A 20,943-nucleotide genomic window follows, 5' to 3' on the forward strand; every position below is an offset into this window, starting at 1 on the left:
GAGAGGTACTTACATGTAGCTACCTGCTACTGAAACTGGCTCTGTTCACCCACATCCAACCTGGCCCTCATGGCAAGTCCTTCAACAGCTCAAGCCTCCAGAAGAGCCCAACGAATTTTCCCCATTAGCTAATCACAGATGCTTCTATGGTCTCTCAGGACTGTTTCTTCCACTGCTCCTTGTCTTCTTTTGCCACACCACAGCTAAACCTTTCATATTGCCCCACAACCATACAGATGTTTGTGAGCTTCAGATATGACAGCTGTTGCCACACTCCCCAACACATGCACTTCTTTACACAGCAACTGGTGAGAAGGCTGACAAAGTTCTTCTGGTGCCATTGGACACAGACCATGAACATTCATCACTAGTTCCCCAAGAAGAAAATGTCTTGTATACAGCCTCCTGACTTACCACCCTCCACACAAATAATGAAATATTTTCACATTTCACAAATGAATCCTCTGTGTGCTATGCTGCTAAAATAATGGCCAAGACAAAGCATGTTCCTAGCACAAAATGGATTTTACGAGCTGTCTCTGCAGCAGCTTCTCTATACACCAAAGGCCTTGTCTTTTCTATTCCCCTCTTTTGTAGTCAGTCACTCACCTGCGTATTTTGGCTGGAGGTAGAAGAGCCGAGCAAATGAGAGCCTCTGCATCTCCCCTGGGGATAGGATGTCATACCTGCAGCAGGGTTGAGATTCAACACCTTCCTCAAGAAAGAGAGCTCATTTGCTGAAAATCTAATGGCTTCTGATATTGGAGACCAGCAAACAACTGTCCCTGTGTGTCCCTTGTGCCCCCTCCATGCTGGGACTGGCTCTTCACCCCTGTACACAGCCAGCTGCCTGCAGAACACCACAGCTGGTGATTGCTGGCATAGATGCTTGGGGCATGAAGGCTTTGCTCCTGTATAGTGTCCACATCTCACAGAATGCAGATGGACACAGATAGCAATGTGCATCTGCTTAGGAGTGTTCCCCACTCAGAAATCACCCAAATACACACAGGCAGCGAGTTCCCTTACCAGTTCCAGTCCACCTGTTCATCCAGTCCTCCAGCCCTTGCCAGCAAATCAGTCTACAGAGAGCACAGCAGACTTGTGAACACAGTCCCCAACCCTGTCAGCCTGAGCATAACCACCCACTTCTTGCCAGTCTCCCTTTCCCCACTTGAGCTGAAGTTGTACCATATCTCTCCTCCTCTTTCAGTCCCACAGACAGTTGTGTCCCAGGTACAGGTAATGTCCCCACATAATGTGTCCCCACACAATCATGCCGTGCTGCCACAAAAAATCATCCCTTCTTCCCTCACTGGTGGCACCAGGAAAGAAGGCAGCAGTGCTAGCAGTGACTCACCAGCCCAGCCAGCTCCAGGAATCGCATAATCCTCTCATCATCTGCAGACCCTAGCAAGAAACCCATACAGCATAAGCAGAGGCAGTGTGTACTGAAGCAACTGCTGAATGAAAGAGTTGGTGGGGCAGGAGGGAAGAACTGGAGTATCTCCTGAGGCTCAGTGTAGTTGACCTGACCACTTAGTTATAACAGATCCTGAGCTTTAGCAGAGATAGCCCCAAAGACTGACCTTCCTTAAAAATGTTAACCATGCCTGCAAGCAGCATATCAAGAGAGCTGGGCTCCACAGATACACCTGAGATTTCCCTCAGTTCATGGCCACAGCCAGAACACAGGGATCCAGGTTTCAACTGCCACGGCCTTACCCAACAGGTACTCTCTTAGAGCCAAGACTGCACACTACAAGTGGTAGAGTCATGGAAACAGGGTTCAGGTAAGAGCCAGGTCCTTTTGGACCCTATGTAGGAAGAGAAATACCTCAGGGTGAGTCAGCTGTGGAGCAGAACATACTCATACAGCTCAAGCTGGTACAGTCAGCATCTAGGGAAGTTGAGTAGAAGGGCTGTGAATCTGCCATGGACTTCTCTGAAGCTGCTGGAGAGCCACAACAATAGCTGACGGCTATAGTTACTTTACTCTCAGCAAGACTGTGACTCCCAAGTATTTGAAAGCAGCAGACAACACAGCTGGACATTTCCAAGCTACAGCACACCACATGTGGTCAGGCTTCAATAGAGGGCAGGGGAGAGCAAGGATATCCATATATCCCATATATTCTGACCACAACAGTGTGCAAAGCCCTGGGGCATCATTTTGAAAAAGTGGAACAGTAAAAGATGAAAGTAGATGGAAAATAAGATGAAGGCAAACATGGCTTGATGAAAGTCAGGCTGTACCAAACAAATCAGATGTATCCCAACAGCAATATGTATCATGTCTAGCACAGCAGGAAGAGCACAGCCAGCTTGTCCTCATTATCCTAAGAGAGCAAGTTCTTATCAAGTGAGGATGCTCCATCACAAAAGGAGGGGGACACAGAGTTGATCTTAACACACACTAATCTTCTAGGGAACAATAGAGCAACAATAGAGCAACAAAAGCAAAATGAGTGTTACTGATAGGTTTCAGCAGGGGAGAAGCTGCACTGGGTACAGGACAGTGAGGCAATACCACAGCATTGGTTAATTGCTCTAATGGATTTCCACAAACCTGAAGGTGGATAGATTTCCTTCAAGGGATAGATCACCTGTTTAACAGAGCAAAAGAAACCATGTTAGAGGGACTGGACACTGTCCATCAGAGATGCAATAGCATGACCTCAGTTACAAGGGAAGGAGCAGCCACAGGCATCCTCCCTCTTGCAGGCTTGTCTGCACTCCACAGGCTTGCAGGACATGATCATAGCAGGGAGCAGAGCTGAGGCCAGAGCAAAGACAGACCCTGGGCTCACCTGCTCACGCAGGCTTCCATCAGTGAAGAAGGGTCGCTGTGGTAGGAACACCACTCCTCGGGGGCCAAAGCAGGTCAGCATCCTGATGGTCCCTGCACAGAGACACTCATCACATCTGCAGTACCAGGCAGCAACTCCCCACTGCCCCATGTAGTCCCATGAAGTAGCCAACAAGTCCCCACAGAAGTGTGTTTGCAACACCAAGTAAAGCAATGAGAGCCAAAGGCTGTGACAGAGATGAGTGGCTGAAATCAGTGTATCAGTGATACATTCACCATCACATAGTGGCACTGGCCTCACAAACTGCCACCTTGCAAACTCAGGGTAGCCTTGGTTGAGAAAGAGAAGGCTGAGGCAAGTAGCAGTCCTTACCCCGTGTGCTCTCCCAGAGTCCTCCAAGGACCCTCAGGAGAGAGGTCTTCCCTGTACCAGTGTTTCCCACAATCATCACACTGTTTCCTTGTGAGATCCTGAGGCTCAAGTCCTTGATAAGCAGCTTGCCAGAGGATGGTACTGAGAGTGTCACTCGCTCCAGAAGGAAAGCTGTGTCCCTTGGCACTGGGTCCTCCCCAGAATGGCTGCTGGGCCACCACCAAGACAAAGAACGAGAGATCCGTGGGTAAGTGACCATGCTGAGACTGGCAAAGATCAGGCACCTTAAACCTCCTGCTCCTCTTTGACAGTTGCCCTGTCCCACACACCCTGGGAATGACAACTGACAGCACTGCCTGCTCCAACCAAGTGCATGCAACAGACTGTGACACCAAGGGCCACCTCTATTCCATGACAACCCCACACTCTGGATGTAAGCTGCAAGTCAGCCAGTTACTGAGAGGCAACTCACCCATCCAAATCCCAGCTGGTTTTGGCTTCTGAGTAGTTACCATTTTTTTTTCTGCCAAGGCTCAGCAAGGTCTCCTGCAGTTCACCAATCCTAGACACACAAGCGGTTGCATGAAAGCCAGGGACAATTCCAGCAGCCTCCTCACAATATCCAAACTTGCCCATGCTTGCACACGAGCAACTGTTTCATATTTTTGTTGTTGTTGTTGTTTTTGTTTCTGGTTTTAGCACAGAGCTGGGTAGAGTCTTGTTCTGCACTGCCCTTTCCTCCAGAGATGTGCCCACAGATAAGCTCACCTGTGTGTGTAGCCAGCTACATCAGTCACAGTGCTGGAGAGATCTATGAGCTGGCTGAAGCAGCCAATGAGGTAGATGGAAACAAAGGCATTCTGGGGAGAAATCACATGCCAGAGTAAGGGTCAGTGCTGCTGAGCTGGGGCCCTGACCCTTATTCCATGACTACAAGAAGGCAGCCAAGGAGTCCACATATTTGGCCACATCAGCTGTCTCAGCAAGATGAATGAGGGGTGGTGAAGTCACCACATTCACACCAGAGGGGAGTGAAGATGACCACATTTGAAAGAAGCAGGGCTTCCCTGCTCAGTACAGCAGTTTTTGCCAGGTAGACACATGTCCCGTCACCCAGGGATGGTGTTTGCAGAGTGCCTGATGGCCTGCCTAGGGCCCAGCATGCTTGCCCAAGTCACACAGCTCCATGCCACCAACCCTGCCTCAGCACCGTATATGGCTCAGAGCAGGCACCAGCCTGCAGTGCCCACTTAGCTATTTTTAGCTCTGAACTCTATCACAAGCCAATTTTGAATATCTGGTAACAAGTCAGGTCAGGAAGATGAATGCAAGCCAGCTCAGCCTCACTGGTGGCCAGGCTCACCACAGGCAGTAGTCCAGGGCATAACTCAAACCCACAGCACTGCAACAGATCCCATTCCCACCTGCACTGCTGAAAACCAGAGACTTTTTGACCTCCTGGGTTTTTTTAGACATAGAAGTCTGAGTTAGGAAACACTTACGTAAATGTGTCCTTGACAGTTCTCACTCCCAAGTTAATCACATACCAGCTGGCTACAAGCTCCCATTTCCATGACACCATGACTTGGGACAGTCTAACCTGAAGATCAGATGCTGTAGGTTATCTAGCCCCAGGGCCACCAGCCCACATGAAACCTCCATCCTCAGTGCCTGATCACCCTCCACAGTGGGGTCACAGAGATCACCCTTAGCTCACCTTGCTGACAAGGGCACTGAGCTCTGTTGGACTCAGGTCACCGTAGACCCCAGAAAAGATGGGAATGGCAATGACCACGTAGCTGAGGATGCTGCCCAGATAATCAAAGGTGTTGATCCCAACTGGGCACAAGCACATTGAAAGAAAGCAGTGAGTTAAAATAGAAACCTCTATTCCAGCCAGGCCCAAGTACTAACCCTAAACCCAGTCAGAGGAAGAGCCATGTTCTTGCCTTGGCCCTTTATGATGAACCAGAGCAGAAAAACTCATTTTTCAAGATAACGCAAGCAGCAGGGTGAAAATCCATTTGCCAAGCAAAGGGCACTTTGGGGCAGGCCCCTGAGCAGAGAATCATCATCCAGACGTACAGCTCAGGGACTACTATGGGCCGAAAGCCACTTTGCCTACTTGTAGCTATGCTTCAGGGACCTGACAGATTCACAATAAACAGGAGCGGAGGGCAAAAGGAAGCTCTGGGGTGAGATGGTTTGCCAAGAAGTGTGTCTTGGGAGCACAAAACAGGCAGAAAAGATTTAAGATCCCAAATTCCCACAGACACTTCTGTTCAGGGTTCTCCCTCCATTACACTGTTCAGAAGCTCACTGTGCTGCTGAGATCAGAAAGAGCTGCCTTTATAGGGGTCATTTAAAGAAAAAACCTGGACTCAGTGAAAAAGGGAAAAGGAATATTTTCAGGGGACAACTATGCTTAAGGGACAGGCTCTATTGGAAAGAAGTTTCCACAGCTCCCAACCTGCATTTGGGGACATGCACAGTCCCCAAAGCTCAAGCCCCTCCCGCTTTTCTTGGCATGTGAACACCTGCCCCACAAAAAGCCAGATTCTGGGTCCTCCACAACTTTGCCTCTTTATGAGGCTTTTATACAACAGGATTCCCATGAAGCACTGCAGGAGGTACCCTCTGTTCACCCTCAGGACTTTCACAGACCAGCAAGAGGCAGAAGAAAATAGCACCCACCCAACTGCTCTACCAGTAGAGTTTCCCAGCCTGTGGACCACCACAATGGAGTTACCACACATCCCACTTCACCCCGCAGTCTGTCCACTCACTGTATAGCCACAGCTCCTTGCCTATCAGCTCCCTCTGGGTCTTCAGCAGGCTCTGCAGCCTCCGGTCTGTGCGCATGTGCTCCACTCGCCCAGCCCTATAAAAATAAGATTGCAACATGCCACAGATATCCTAGGACCACGGGCTTTAAAACTGAAGCTTTGAACAGGCCTGTTACCTTTACCTCCAAGTAAAAACTCTTTATTGATCAGGAACTGAACAGTCAGGACTACTTTCCTGAAGGGTATCATCAAAGAACTCCATCTAAAGCAAGCAGTCCTACAAATCTCTCCCAGAGCCCATGGCTGCTGCTGGAGGAGGTAAAGCCAGGCCAGACACTGTCAGCGAGGCTCTAGCCTGAAGCAATGTACACCCAAGGTCAAACACAATTCCCAAATACAGCCTGGTTGGAAAAGATGGATGGCACTGTTACACAGCTGGACCCAGAAAGGAGAGGGCAGAGGAGAGTCCAGGGGGTGACAATCAGCCCACATGGCCTGCATGGTCAGCAGCCTCAGCCCACCTCTTCCCATTTACCCACTCCACAAGAATGGGACAGCCAAGTCCTGAGCAGTGCAAGCCCCGGTACGGGTACTCCAGCTTCAGAACTCCACCCTTCCCAGGGCTATCTCCATCAGGTCACACACCACACAAGTTAGTGGTGATGCTCCAGTGGCCAGGCTGAGCCTGGACCAAGGAGACATCTCCTAAACCACAACATTCAAGCAAGCGTGACAGCTCCTTCTGCTGCTTTGCAAGGCCTGGGCTGCCCTCAGGTGGCAAAATGCAGAGAGAGCTCCACATCTCACTTCAGACTCCCACCTGCCATGGCACGTATTGCCCCTGACATCCAACAGAGGCTTCTGCCCACTACACAAACCATGCTCCCACCATGGTCCATGCACAGGGGAGTCACTAGGGCTCAAGAAAATAAGGCCAGAAGCAGCACAAAAACATCCAAAATAAGATTTTTGAGTTGTCATTTCTAAAGATTCCCAGTTCATAGAAAAATATATTTTCCTTCTCAAAAATGCACCTAGTTAGAATTCAAACCTGCCTTATCTCAGGTAACTACTGAGCTGCAATCTTTGCTTTCCATGTATTAGGAAAGGAGAAAGGCTTGAACACAAGGAGCTAAAGCTGAGAAAGGAATCAGGGACTTTTGTTCTAGAGCTATTTATTCTGTTGCAGATGAGGAGAGATTGCTGTATTGGTTTCCTCTTTTCCTCCCTGATTCACTTCACTTTTAAAGCAAGTTTACCAAAGGCTTAGTAACAAAAGAAGTAAAAAGGTGGCAGTGCTCTGCTTCTGTTTCTTCCTTTACTGAAACAATGTCTAGGCAGTCTCAAGAGGGCAAGATCACAAACTAAAGAATTTGAACAATCAAAACCAGCCACTCACCACATGCTCGTCCTCTTGCAGGATTCTAGAAATGCAACCTTTTAAAAAACTCCTTTATTTTCAATTATAATGCATACCATGAAAATACCTGGTTGTGTGCAACTCAGCTAAGTTCTAGTTTCACACAAAATGAAGCTTTTCTACTAGAACACTGTACTGAACCAAGACATTCTGTTTACTGGTATAATAATTAACTTTCCGTTTTCTACTTAGTAATAGAATAAAATTCAAAATTATGAATTTTGAGGGAAAGTACTTCATCTTAAATAAGGGCATGCAATTACAGTATCTTTTCCATTACAAAAAATTTATCATCAACCAGTAAGAATCACGATAAAAAGAAATAACTCAGACTTGCCAGTGCAAACCAAGATTGATCTTGATGACTTAAATCAGTTTCATGCCCGTCAATATAAGTTGTTATGAAATCAGTGATTTTGAATAAAACCACTGTGGGGACAGCACCACAACAATCAAAATGCCCACTCAATACAGCATGAAAGAGCCAAATACAGATCATAGGCAGAGATGACCAGAGAGAAAGACACATGCTACAATTCCTGGAAGTGGAATTTTGCAACATAGAGGGCAAAGGCAGACTTGTGACAAGAGAGAAAACAACAGCCTCCTGCCACCCCAATACAAGCTACACCAAATTCATGCCTCTTTTCCTGGTGAACCAAGCAGCAGCTCAACAGGCTTCAGGGCATTACTAAATGGTAGAGCTGCTGCTGAGCTCCTGATTGTGTGTGCTCAGCTCTGGGGTGAATGGCACTGAGCAAATTCAGAGCACCAGTACAACATACGGAGGGCAAGGCAGACTGACCAAGATGAGCAAAGCAGAGGTAAGGTGGCCAGGTAGCATCTAGCACACCCACAGAAGACATACTGGCAAGCAGCAGCAGGATGGGGCCAGAAGCAACATGCAACAAGTCCTCAGTGGAAACAGATGCAATAAGACTTTGAGCAATCTTCCAGGTAAGGACCTGGCAAAACATCAGCAATGGTCTCTAAGCCAGCACCAAATCTGTATCTGCCTCTGAGGATGTTAGAAGGGAGGTAAAGGAAAGATAGTTGTCTCCAATTACTGTGGATTATTTCTGCAGATGATGCACAGAATGCAAAGAACAGAGTGTGTTGGGGGTGACAAAGTGTCAGGGGTGTATGGTGCTGCAGTAGAAGGGATAGAAAGCTGCAGCAACAGAACTTGGACTCCTTTGGGATATGTGAACACAACAAGGATGCTCTGAACTGGGACAATCCTTTTGAGGATACAAAGAAATTAACACTACTAACCTGTAGAAAGCAGCTGGTTCTGCATTGACACGAATCTGCATGTGCTTGAACCTGTACAACCAAAAAACATTGTGCACAAATGCTCAGTGAATTACGTAGCCAAAGCCATTCCTAGAGAAAACTTATCTTGCATGTTAGAGAAGTGATCTGAGGCATCTCTTGACAGAAATACTCAACAGGCTCAGCAAGGCTCCAGAGACCAAGGCTTAACACGAGGTGCCATCATTCAGGGCCAGCTCAGTGGTGCATTTGTTTGATATCCTGCTCTCTGTGCACATCTTAGCTATTGGGCTTACTGCTTGCTGCTAGTGCAGCATCTCCACCATACAGAATCACTGCAGGCAACTGCCTTGGGCTGGGCTCCCTGTGCCACAACAGCTTATGCTGCTGTCCCTGGATGCCTTGAGCCCCAGAGAAAGCTACAAAGCCCCTACTACACACACAGCCAACCCTGCAAGCAAAGGGGAGGAGGCGAGTTACAGAGCATATGGAAAGACTGGGCTGTTTTAGGAACCCAGTGAAAGCAGTGGTGAAGCAGAAACCTGATTTCAGTTAGTAGATGCAGTTCACTGAACATTCCTCTGCACCCAAGGAAGCTCCATGTGCAGTTTTCTTCAACACATCCCTAGCAGAAGCACCAGCAATGAGCAAGCAAACAGCTTGAAGACTGAGCTGTGAGACTGAGCCAAGGGCATTGCCTGTCATGACACAAGGATGTGAATGGTTGGCAGGGGCTCAGTACACTGACTTTGAGGCACCATTGCACAGGTAACTTTCTCTGAGTGTGGGGAAAGTCACAGACAAAAGAAATAGGTACATACACAGCACTGAATGGGGACAAAAAAGCTTTCACAGGAGCTGCCAAGGAGCAGTGAAAACACAGCTCTGCTGGGACTCACCTGAAATCTCCCTCCAGTTTTTCCTGCTGCACAAGTTTAGACACAATTGGACTCATCAGCACCTTGTTAATCATTGTCCCAATGATGAAATACCCAAAGATGCTCACCGGGCCTAGCCAGCCTGTGCTACATAGGAGAAAAAGAAGTCAGCTAATAGTCCAAGCAAAAGAACACTCCTGCACCATTAGGCTCAAGCAATCAGAGCCCTCAACTGTCACCTCTCTGCTTTCACAGAAGTTTGGGGACCAACACTGCACATCCCAGCATCTCCAAGGCAGAGTTATCTTTGGAGTGTAGAGACCACTCACCCATGTGTACAAATATCCATCTGGGGAGTTGTAATGTGGGTGGCAGGCTCCAAAAAAAGAACACAGAAAAGAGGTATGCAAGCAGGCCCAGGATACATCCTTACCTGTGAAAGCACTGGTATGTGTAGTAGGCCAGTGTGAAGGGTGAGATGACGAGCTTGCTGGCCATGGAGCTGAGCTGCCTGCAGAACCTCTCCACGTCCTGGCTGATGCGCTGGTCCCTGCTCAACACAAAGAGCCATCTTTTTACAGCCCAAAAGCAAGAGCCAGTAGTAAATCCCTAACAGGACACAAACCAGGCTGTTTCATTGCATGAGCACAGGACAGGCTGCAGGTGAACAACCTTGCCCGGGAAGGACCTGTAGCTCCCTCACAGGAGACCATTTTCATGGCCCAGCAGGATCCACCCAAGAGCCTTCATGGCACCCAGGAAGAAGAACAATTGCCATTGCTTTCATGCTGTTCATTGTTTTTATCCCTTGTTCCACTTTCAACAACATAGTTCAACACTTGTGCTAAATGTCTCTGCATCACTGTCCCTTACTCCTCTCCTAGAACAACCCCCATACAATGAAAAAAACATTGACACTCCCCTTAACCTTCAGTACTGGGCTAAGATCCCATCAGAACCACCAGGGCACAGGCCAGTCCTTCACCAGCTGTTGGATATTTGCAAACACTTCCATCAAAGCTTCCCTTCCACAAGAGCCAATCCCTTGGCTCTGCATGGAGTACCTCTGGTTCCTTTGCTGCAAAAAAGGAAGTGCTTCCATCCACCCCAGCCCCCAAGAGCAGGAAGCAGCACACCAAGCCGCCTCACCTCACCCACTAGCAGCAGGCACTTGGCTAACAGACCCTCAAGTGCCATCTATTCCACTGCTGAGCAGGAGTTGCACTTGGGGTAACTAGGAAAGATTTCAGGATATTTACTCCTCAGCACCTCATCTGTCCAGAGCACATGGATGAGGGCTTCAGCCTGCTGAGCTAAGCTCCACTGCTGGAGTTCAGAATGAAGAGCAAGGATGGATTCCTGGTTAGCCTCAGTGCAGATACAACCACAAGGACATGAATCTTTTAACACTTTTGCAGTTCTGGAACAGCAATGGATTTAATTCTGGGGCAGCTCTCACCCTGACTGACCTACAGTCATAATTTTTCCCTTTCCTCAGACTGTAATAGTCCCATAAAATTATAATTTAAATTGTGCTATTGTCTCATAGAAGCATATTGCTTTTTACAAGCTATTAAGTAACATGTAATGAAAACACAAGAAACACATGAAAGCATCAACTCAAATTCCCTGCTAGGTGCTGGCAGTATGCCACTCAGAACCCACTCTTCATTCCTTCAAAGTGGACAACTCCATGCATTTAACACTCAGTTTGGTTTGCATAATAGGTTTCTGTTGCTCTAGTTTGTCCTCTAAGTACCTGGTGCGGAGAAAAAACTCTCATCAAGGAATTGCAAGATAAAGAGATTTTTTGCAGTGGTACCAAATCCACACTAAACAGTAAGACTGAATGTTGGAGCAGAAGCAAGGTGTAATGAAACACGCTCCACAGTAATCCCACACATTTGGTCTGAAAAGGTCAGGAGAACAGACTGACCCAGTTGTCTCCTACATTTCACTGCACAATGTGAACATGTTCCCTAGTTAAAAATAAACCTGAGCAGCATAATCGTGGTGAGGGTCTTCTGTCCTCTGCTTCCCCTCACGCCCCCAAAGAAAAAGACAGCTTCTGGCTTCAATGTGCTGCACTGCCTGGGAAGTCCTGCATGCCCTGGTGACAGACATGGGCTTTTAACCTCTCCATGCAACTGCATGCCACTGCAAAACACTATCAGAAATGAACATTCAATGATAGTGGGAGTAAACCAAACAGCAACCAGGAAGTGCATCAGCTCGATAATGATGACCTACTGCCAGACATGTAGAACTGTTTGACCCAAGCTGAGACCTCTCTCCTTGCTTGCTACTCCCCCTCAGATACCCAGCATGTTTTCTTGCAGCAGCCATACAAACCATCCTGCTCTGCAATGAAGGAGCAAGGACAGGCAGCCAGCAGCAACAGGCAGCAGAGGTGCAGAAGCTGCTTCAGTTTCTTGAAGTTTCCACTATTAGCAAGAATTAGGAGTCCCTGCAAGACAGACTATGACCCTGGGCATGGTCTCCTCTCTTGCCATCAACATGGGAAATGGCACCAATGCAGTGACTAGACCAGAGGTGCCCACTCTAGCAGAGGAGAACCTGGAGTCTCAAAGCAATGGTATAACAACACATTATTTGGAAAGCATTCTCCCTTGATTTCTATTTTTTCAGCTAGTATTTAATAACTTTAAATTCTGGAAGGGGAAGAATTAGGGAGATTCTACACTGAGATTAGCTCAGCTGGTTAAAGCATGGCACTAATAATACCACAGGTTCAATCCCTGTGTGGAGTACTCAATTTAAAGAGTTGGACTCAATGATCCACACGGGTCCACTCCAGCTAAGAATATTTTGTGATTCTGTGACCTCTCACATGGTGTCTCACATAGGATTTTTAGCTCTTCGCAGTGCGCAACTCTGACAGCAGTGCCCTGTGTGCAAGGACAGGCTGCAAGGCCAAGGTCCACACACAGCTGTGAGGAAGCGCTCTCGACCTTTGCTGCACAGTCCAGGCAGATCAACAGCTCTGCAGTAGGCAGGACAGTGCTCAAAGCAAACTGGAGTGGGACCTCTTAGGGGTGAGGGCTGGGATCCACAAGGAGACTGAAGGCTCCTCCTCTTATATTTCAGGTCACCACTGACACTTCCTTCCTAGGAACAGGAAAGGGAAATGCAACCCTCATACAGTACAAAACAAAGCCCTTCCTGGATGTGGCTTCCATGGGTTATCAAACCACTAAAATACAGCTGGACTGTGCTCAGCTGCAGATTCTGGTGTTTGAAGTTCAAACAGAACAGGGACTGTCCTAATACACCAGCTGCATGAAGGAAAGGAGAGACACTGCTGACTCCAGCCAGGCCATTTGTAACATCACAGTGTCAAGGACTGAGTTTGTAGACTGTGTGTTTTATAGCAGCACTAGATCCCTGTTCCAATGGTCATCCACTTGCCTTGCAACTGAAACATCCTGCCCCTAAAACCATCACAACCAGCAGTCACAGGCATTCCCAGCAATAGGTATTGCCTCCCACCAGGGTAGAAGAGAATGCCTAGATTTGTGCCTAGATGGAGAAAGCTTCTAGGGCTCAAGTCCCTATCCAGAGACAAAGAGAAGTCAGGAAAAGCTGTGCAGCAGCCCAGGAGAAGCCAAGCAAGATACTGAAAGAAGCTGCTGGCAGCCTACGGGTTATCGATGTCCTCACGCAGCACGTGCAGGCTGTAGTAGACCTGGCCTTGGAAGTAGCAGCTGTGGAGGTATTCAGTGAGGGATTTCCTCCAGTTCACATACATCATGTTGCAGATAAACTTGTTGAAACTTTTTAGCTGGAACAAGGGCAAAGAGATGGATGGGGAGATATAAGTGAGAACAATTTTTTTTTTTTCAAAATTAAATAAAAATTAGCAGGCTGTAACTAGTGATCCAGGGCATGGTCAGACTTGAACCCTTTGTGGTCAGGATCATGCCAGGAGCCATAGGCAGCTTTCCCTTCCTCTCCCAAGAGATGTGAGCCTCTGGTCTTACCGTGGAATTCACAATGATCAGAGTCACGGCAACGGCAGTCAATGTTTTGAATCTGGAGAAGTCCTTGTTCCCTAGAACCTCATAGTAGTGGCTGGGGATGACACCGACCTGGTAAATAACCAGCTGCTCTGGAGGAGAAAGGCAAGCAGGGGAAGGAATTGATGGACTGCGGTGACAAGTCAAAGTGGAGGACCACAGAGAGCAGACGTGCGGTGCAGCCCCCCATCCCCACTACCCAGGCTCACCCAGCAAGGCGACACCGAGCAGCGTCAGGAACATGAGGGTGCTCGGGGAGGGCCACCCAGGAAAGAGCACAGCCAGGAGCCTCAGGAACCGTCGCAGGAACAGTCCGTCCAGCCGGGAGCTAGCCCTGCGACAGAGGGAGACGCGGGACCGGCAGTGAGGCTCGGGGGTCCCACCCCACCTCCCCTCCGCCACGCCCCGGCCCAGCCTGCTCCATCCTCACCGCCCGCCGGGCCCGGCGGCCCCCGCGCTGCCGCTGCCCCCCGCCATCGGCGCCCGCCGGACCGGACCGGACCGGACCTGCCGGGCCAGCCCCGCCTCCGCGGGCGCTCTACATGAATATTCATCACCTCTCCTCGCCCTGCATCAGCCCCGCCCCGGCACAGCCGCCGCTGCCGCCGCTTCCGCCCGCGGCGTCACCGCCGAGATCCCGCCCGCCAGCCCCGCCCCTGCCGCGCCGCCGAGCGGGAGCGCCCCCTGGCGGGACGGCGCGCCGGCCGCGCGCACAGCGCCCCCCGCGCGCGCTCCCCTCACAGCCCGGGCGGGCGGGAGGAAGCGGCGGAGGGCCCGCCGCGGTCCGTGCGCTCGCGTCCCTCACCTTCCCGCCCGCCTGCTCACAGCGGCCGACCGTGCTGCCGAGCAGGGTCCAGGGCCGAGCCATAGGCCGCAGGGCCGGAGAACCCGGGCACTAACTTCTCTCTTGAGGAAGGAGCTGGACAGGCACGAGCTGATCCCTCTGGAGCTCCCAGAGGCTGAGGGACAGTCGCCGTGGGCAGCAGATATTGCCTCCTGTTACAGGGGAGTCAAGAAAGAAGTACCAGTGCTAATTCTGCACATGCGTCTTATTTTGGGGTGGGCAGTGAAGTTTCGGGTTGCTTCCAAAGGACACACAACTTGCAGCGGCCATTGCAGGGGATTTCTCAAGCCGTGACGTTGGGATTAGGAAGATATCCCCAGCGTGAATTATGTTTAATTATGAATAATTAAGATGGTGAATGTCAGCGTGTGCTACCCACCCTGCTCTAGGAATGGGAACGGATCAGTGTGAAAGCCCAGGCAGAGTGAGGGACTTCAAGAAAGCAGCAATGAGCTGTGTCAGTGAATGGATTCTCTCTGGCTTCTCAGTTACCCCAGTTTTAATACAGAAACCAACAAATTATTTTTTCAGGTTTGTGCTGGAATCTCGTTTCATAACCAGACAAATTATTTTTTCAGGTTTGGGCTGGAATCTCGTTTCATAACCCAAAAGTCCGACTTATGAAATATTTCAGAAAAAGTAAATTTCTGGACAAGCCTTGTGATTAGAGATGAGAGATCCTGTGAGCTGTCGTGCCTTCCTTACTCGTGTGTCTCTTACCTACCATCCTGTTGTTGCCATTTCTTTTGCAGAGCCTTTGGGCTTCTGCACATACCCTGTGGGTCCCTCTTCCCATGTGCCTAGTAGCGTTGTTCTTCTGCCAGTTCCGTGCCTCCCAGCCCTCCTTCTCTTCCTTCATCCTCATCTCCTTCATCTTTGGTCTGCTGCTATTTGCTCAGTGGTCCAGATAATTCATACTTCACACTTCACAAAATCGATGTATATGAAAGAAGACACATCAGTGTGTTTCCTCAGCAAATGGCCTTGTCTCTAAGCAGTGCCCCTTTCTCCTTGCCCTCATCTCCCTTCTCTCAGCTCTTTTGGAATTCACAATGCTATCAGTCATACCTAAAGGTTAAGCTTCAGAGGGCAGAGATCAGCCCTGTGAAAACCTGACCTCACTGATGACTAACTTTTATGTTAAAAGAATCATGGGGTTTTTTTCTCAGCTGTTGCATCAGACCTGGGTGATGGTTGCTCCTAGGCAGTCACATCCTCTCATGGGGCAGCTGTGGCAATTGTGTGTGTCACCTTGTCAGTGGTTACCAGGCTTGAACTAAATCCTTTCCTCCACTGTTGTTTCCTCCAGTGTTGTCCACCTTATGATGAGGGGATATGCCTTCCCTTCCCTCCTCGACTGATGAAAAGGCTTTCCAGCACCAGGGGAATCAGAGGATCTAACACAGAGACGAGATGGCCACAACTGTCTATCCCAAGCCCGCCCTCCTACTTCTTCCTTCTGCCTTCCCTTTGTTCTGTCACTGGCACCCCACGACCTCCAACTGATAAAGCACACGCTGTGAGCTCCCTTTGGCGTATCAGCTTCACGATTTTTCCTGGGAACCCTCCTAAGGCAGCCAAGATCAAGAACAAAAGAGAAGTGCTTTCTCGGTGCCTCTCCATCCCCCCTCCGAGGCTGTGCCCTAGACACTCAGCTGCTGTCAGCACAGAAACATTTACATCTTTTACAGCACTCCAGCTCTACTTCTCACGTTTCTCCCCCAGCAAACACCATGGCCATTTCAGTGTGTGCCTGGGGGCAGGGCTTGGGAAAGGACTGGGGAATCACAACTTGAGTAGTTTTATGGGTCTGTTTGCACTGAAGGGCCATATCTCAGCTCCCTGACTAGCTACAGACCCAAGAGAAACCCCCTCTACATTGCTAACCTGTCACCAAAGTGTATGCCATGAATCCAGGGAAGCGAGAGCTGGGACTGGCTGGCTGGATCCTGGGCTCCTTGAGGCAGTGCGAGTTAATTCCTTGTGGTGTTTAACCGCAGCCCCATCTGCTCCTGCTTGCTAGGTGTGAAACATCCCATCCCCCATCCTCCCCTGCCTGTTTCATGCATTTTTGCCCTGCCCTGGACCAGTGAAGGAAGCCAGATCCTTGTGCATCCCGGGCCCCCCAGCCCCTGACTCACATCGTTCCCCACTGCCCCTCTATGTTTCTTTTTACCCTGTGGTCGTCTCTGCCTGCTAGCCTGTAGCTGGGATGCAGGGAGAAGCCTGACAAACCCATCTTTCACTGCCTTTGTGTAGTAAATGGTCCTGGGTGTTCTCTGAAGTAAGCAGCAGCTTCTGTCATCACAGAGAGAAACACAAAACTGCAGCCTTGAATCTGAAGCTTGCTTTCCCTCTTTCCCAGGTCTTGACGCTGCTGGCTTTGTGTGATGTTGCGTAATGAAGCACTGCCAGGAGATTATCCCCTTCCTGGGCTTTCCAAAACTGAATCCACCATTTCCTGCCCATGTTTCCAATTTCTAGTCTCCTCATAGGTACCTGTCCTCACTGGAGCTTGCAGCTTCTTCAGTGTTGGATCACCTACAAGCTTTAGCCCTGTGTCAGATCATTAGTAAGGAAGGGGTTGTGAAAAATCCCATCTGAATTTCAGCTCTGTCTCTTATTAGGATGTGAGCTAAACAGCTTATTTTTAGCTGGATCAGCAAGCTGAACTGACTTGAGTCCCTCACACTCCTGTGCCACCCCAAAGCAGAGGGTGGGAATGGGAAACTGAGGGGGAGCAAACAGCATAGGCCAGGCTCAGCATGGCTTAAACCTCCATGGAGCCGCACCACGGGCTCCTGCTGTGATATCTTAATGATTCTTCCTTTTCCTTCTCCACACTGTGTGTCTTAATTAGCCTTTCCCCCTCCTGTGGGCCAAACTGCTCTGCTTTCTTTTCAATCCTCCTTCCTTGTGCTTTGCCTCTAACAGTGTCTTTCTACTGTACACTTCAAAGGCTTTACTTGCTGCATCTCCCCCATGCTGGCATTGGCTGGTAACACCCCCAAAGCAGGCCAGGTCTGCCATGAACTCATAGTCATCAAAACAGCTTTGGGCCCTTTGGATTTGGGTAAGAAGCAGGATTTGGGAGGAGAGGTCAAGGATTTTCAGCATTTCACCTATGAGAAGACTTAATAACATAGGCAAAAAAAAAAGGGGTTAAAGGGACCCCTCCTCCACTCACCCTCCCCAGAGAAGAGCCAGCTGAGGGCAGAGTGCTTTTATGTGCAAGTGGGAGGGAAGGAGAGTGTTAGGGTTTCAGAGGGAAATGCTTTGATCTTGACTTTGAATCTCCTTCAGTTTCCAGCTCTCCCCCACTCTTCCACCTATGGCCAGGACCACAGGATGCTGCCCGGACTCCTAGTCCTTGCTCAGTGCTATGGTACTTCACTTGCTGTTTCACATTTAATTTCCTCCTGTGCACTTGGGAGCCCCACAGAAGCCTGGTGGAGCAAGAGCACAGTGCCAACACCAAGTCCAAACTTTCCCTCCCATCTCAAAGAATGGGAAGAAAAAGGGAGCCCAGTTGGACAGAAGCCAGAAGAGAAAAGAGCCCTGAGATGAGTAGAGGTGAATTAGAGATGGGACCTACTTTCAAGGCTCTGGTACACCAGGACAGGGGGCAGGCAGACCTGGCTCTCCTGTGTGTCCTGGTGCATTAGACTGGTCAGTGCTGAACATGACCCAGAAGATGAACTGGGAAGCAGTAACCATTAGGAGAGGGACAGGGAGTGGCTCTCAGGAGACAGCACTGATGTCCCCTGGTCCCACAAAGAGTTATTTTAAGTTGGAGAGAGAACAGCAATGAGAGCCCTTAGTGTTTTCTGCAGGATGGGAAAAAGGTGGCACTGATGGGTGCTGGACTATGAGGAACTACCCTGAGTTCTGATTCACTTCAAAGGAAGAGGACAACAGTGTGTGGGAGAGACTTAGGGGCCTCCAGTCTCTTGTCCAAAGTGGGATCTAATGTAGGCAAGTTCACCGCTTCCCTTGGGTGGAGTCCACTCCTGGCTGGGCCTTGCCCTTAAGCTGCCTTAAAGTTCAGGCCAAATACTTCTGCCGTCTGTGTTGCCCTTTTTCCTCAGCTGAAGTCACTCCTTTTAACTGCTCTCCCTTGCTGAGGTTGTTGCACTTGAATATTCCTGCCTGGCAGTTCTCACTTCAGCACCACTAAATAGATTTTTCCCTCACATCATCTCTTATTTATAATTCAATCACTCCAGCTCTGCTACTCCTGGCTGAAAACTTCCTATAGTTTGTTACTTTCCCTTTCAGTATGATGTGAGCAGACCTGTCTGCCAGTGTCCAGCACTGTCCCAGGCATGCACAGACTGGAGGGTGCCTCACCGGACTTCTCTGCAGAGCCCAATCATTGCTCTCTCTGAGCACCACTTTAAGGGCTTCAGCACAGACATGAGGCAGTGGGTTCAAAGATGGTTTCGGGTCTGGGATGAGAAGTACCAGATAATGTGAATGCCAAAACAGGGCTTCTGTCATTCACAGTAAACCAGTTACTACAGAAATTTTGGTGGACTTCATGTTTTCCAGGTCCCTCTTGGGCAATATCTTACCAGAACCCCTTGAACTTCCTTCTCCCTAAGACTGGTGGGCATATTGCAGCTGCAGCAACCTGATTTCTGTTGCCAGTTCAGGCTGCAAGCTCTGCTCATTGCTCTTTCCTTGTGGAGCAATGCCAGGCACAGGAGAGAAAGCAGACAAGGTGGTAGACACTTGGGTCCCTCCTAAAAGCTCCCATGCTCTCATCAGCCCATCTACAGTCCCATCTCCCCTGACTTCCCAGAGAGATTCTAATTCAGCAATGCTCTGGAGGGAGAAAGGTGGAAAAAACAGAAGCCAGGGCACCAGCAATGGCTTGAAGAGGATAGACATGTCAATTTAGCCCATGTATAGATCATAAATGGTTATAAAGTAGTGTGGGTCAGTCTTTTCCAGCTCCAGAAGTGGTTTTGGCAACTGGCCCACAGCCTGACCTGCCCCAAATGGCATTTGGCTGCCCAGGTGTTTCAGCTATATCCTATCTGAATAGTCTCATCTGGTCCACCCTGGACAGCCCTGCAGTAGGTAGGGCGCTCTGACTCCCTCAACTCCTGGAGGTCCCCTAGGTGGGACTGGGGAACTTTCCTGATAAGGTGGATAGCTGAGTGTTTAAATGTTTACCCCACGTGTGACACTGTCAAGATTGTCACATTCCAGACAGAACCTTAATACACAAGAACTCAGCACCAGGTCCTTGAGACCTCCTTTCTCCATCCTTCCAACAAGAACTCTATCTGCTGAACAAAGAGGTTGCTCTTGACCTGGGAGAAGTCTCTGTGCCCAACCTTGGACCAGTAAAACCTGCCTTACAGCATGTCTGGTAACATGGTGCCTGGAGACCCCCCACAGCTGGACATCCCAGCACCTTTTCTCTGAGCCTTGTCTGGGAGAGAATGGGCTGCAAGCAGGCAGGTTAAAATGCAACAGACAGAAAAGCTTCTGATAGCCATAGCTAAACTGCAAAGGTCTTCATGGTTATAATGCTGAAGCATCCTGCACCAAACCAGGAAGCACTCTGGTCCCCCACTGAACTCCTCCAAGGAACAGAAAAATGCTAACTACTTGTTTATAAGCTGGAAGCGGGTGTGTGCAGTCATCTGCATAACAGAACTGCCCAAGCTGTCTCTTTGTGTGTTTCCAGCTCCTATGTTAATCACTGACCCTGCTGACTCCGGCATTTACCAGTGTCTCACTGCCCTGTGAGCACCGCTTTGCATTTGCAACCGAAGAAGTTAAAAGGATGAAGGATGAGAAGGGAAGCTCAGCAGCTGTGGATATGAACACCAGCCTGCTAGAGGGGAAAAGAGCCAGGATTGGACAGGTTGAGAGAGTGGATCTGGCTTTGAAAGATTGTCTGAAGGGGATAAAGCTCACCAGGGAATGGTTTAGGTGTCTCTTCCTTGCACTATAGATTCTCTGTGTCCAGTGAGAGTGACCTCTTTGAGTCCTGAAGGCCATTGTTCAGTGTCACCTGGGCTGATGACTCCTAACTGAGGCTGGGAGGACTCTCAAGCAGCCAGTCCACAGCTTCCAGGGAGCCCTTTCCTCTGGTCAAACCCTCCTTGCCTGGCCTCCCCCTGCATTCCTGGGATCAAATGTGAGACAAGAGAAGTAGAAAAAAATGCTCTGGGATATGTGCTTCTGGGCAGTGAAGGTATGCCTTGATTTGTGTGGCAATGCTTGTCCCTGGACTACAGTGGAAAGGAAGGCAGCAAGAGAGGGAGTTGGGCACATTTACTCTTTGAAATGTCTTTGTCGCTTCTTGAATTGCACAGGAACCCTATACATGGTGTCTCTGTGAGCCCTCCTGCTCTCTCGTTGCCAAATGCTGCAGCAGAAATGAGTGCCACAGTGAGGTTCCCCAAGGGCAGAGGCATCTGGGGCAGGAAGCCCTTGCTGTCTTTTGCATCAGGAGTTACTTTGTGCCCCTCACTGGATTTTGGGCAATTGTAGCAGGTTTC

General features: G+C 49.4%; 1 protein-coding gene across 10 annotated transcripts in view; it reads right to left on the reverse strand.

Moving 5' to 3' along the window:
* ABCD4 (ATP binding cassette subfamily D member 4) overlaps positions 1-14,200 on the reverse strand; it is a 15,730-nt gene extending 1,530 nt beyond the window's left edge. Inside the window, exons 1-17 of one of the 10 annotated variants that reach the window (XM_033514867.1) lie at positions 14,136-14,200; positions 13,788-13,912; positions 13,543-13,670; positions 13,204-13,343; positions 9,975-10,091; positions 9,563-9,688; positions 8,664-8,714; positions 5,969-6,063; positions 4,900-5,021; positions 3,951-4,042; positions 3,655-3,744; positions 3,183-3,388; positions 2,811-2,902; positions 2,570-2,606; positions 1,361-1,410; positions 1,030-1,082; positions 610-686 (exon numbers count right to left, since the gene is read on the reverse strand). In XM_033514867.1, the coding sequence (XP_033370758.1) occupies positions 610-686; positions 1,030-1,082; positions 1,361-1,410; positions 2,570-2,606; positions 2,811-2,902; positions 3,183-3,388; positions 3,655-3,744; positions 3,951-4,042; positions 4,900-5,021; positions 5,969-6,063; positions 8,664-8,714; positions 9,563-9,688; positions 9,975-10,091; positions 13,204-13,343; positions 13,543-13,670; positions 13,788-13,912; positions 14,136-14,152 (1,618 nt within the window). In that variant the 5' untranslated portion in view covers positions 14,153-14,200. Of the gene's footprint in view, positions 1-609; positions 1,083-1,360; positions 1,411-2,569; positions 2,607-2,810; positions 2,903-3,182; positions 3,392-3,654; positions 3,745-3,950; positions 4,043-4,899; positions 5,022-5,968; positions 6,064-8,663; positions 8,715-9,562; positions 9,689-9,974; positions 10,092-13,203; positions 13,344-13,542; positions 13,671-13,787; positions 13,913-14,008; positions 14,051-14,135 lie in introns of those variants that run through there. The other 9 variants (XM_015630970.3, XM_019006998.2, XM_033514870.1 and 6 more) reach the window with 9 other exon arrangements.
* Positions 14,201-20,943: the final 6,743 nt, after the last annotated feature.

Source organism: Parus major, chromosome 5 (genome assembly GCF_001522545.3).
Source record: "Parus major isolate Abel chromosome 5, Parus_major1.1, whole genome shotgun sequence".
Lineage (NCBI taxonomy): Eukaryota > Metazoa > Chordata > Aves > Passeriformes > Paridae > Parus > Parus major.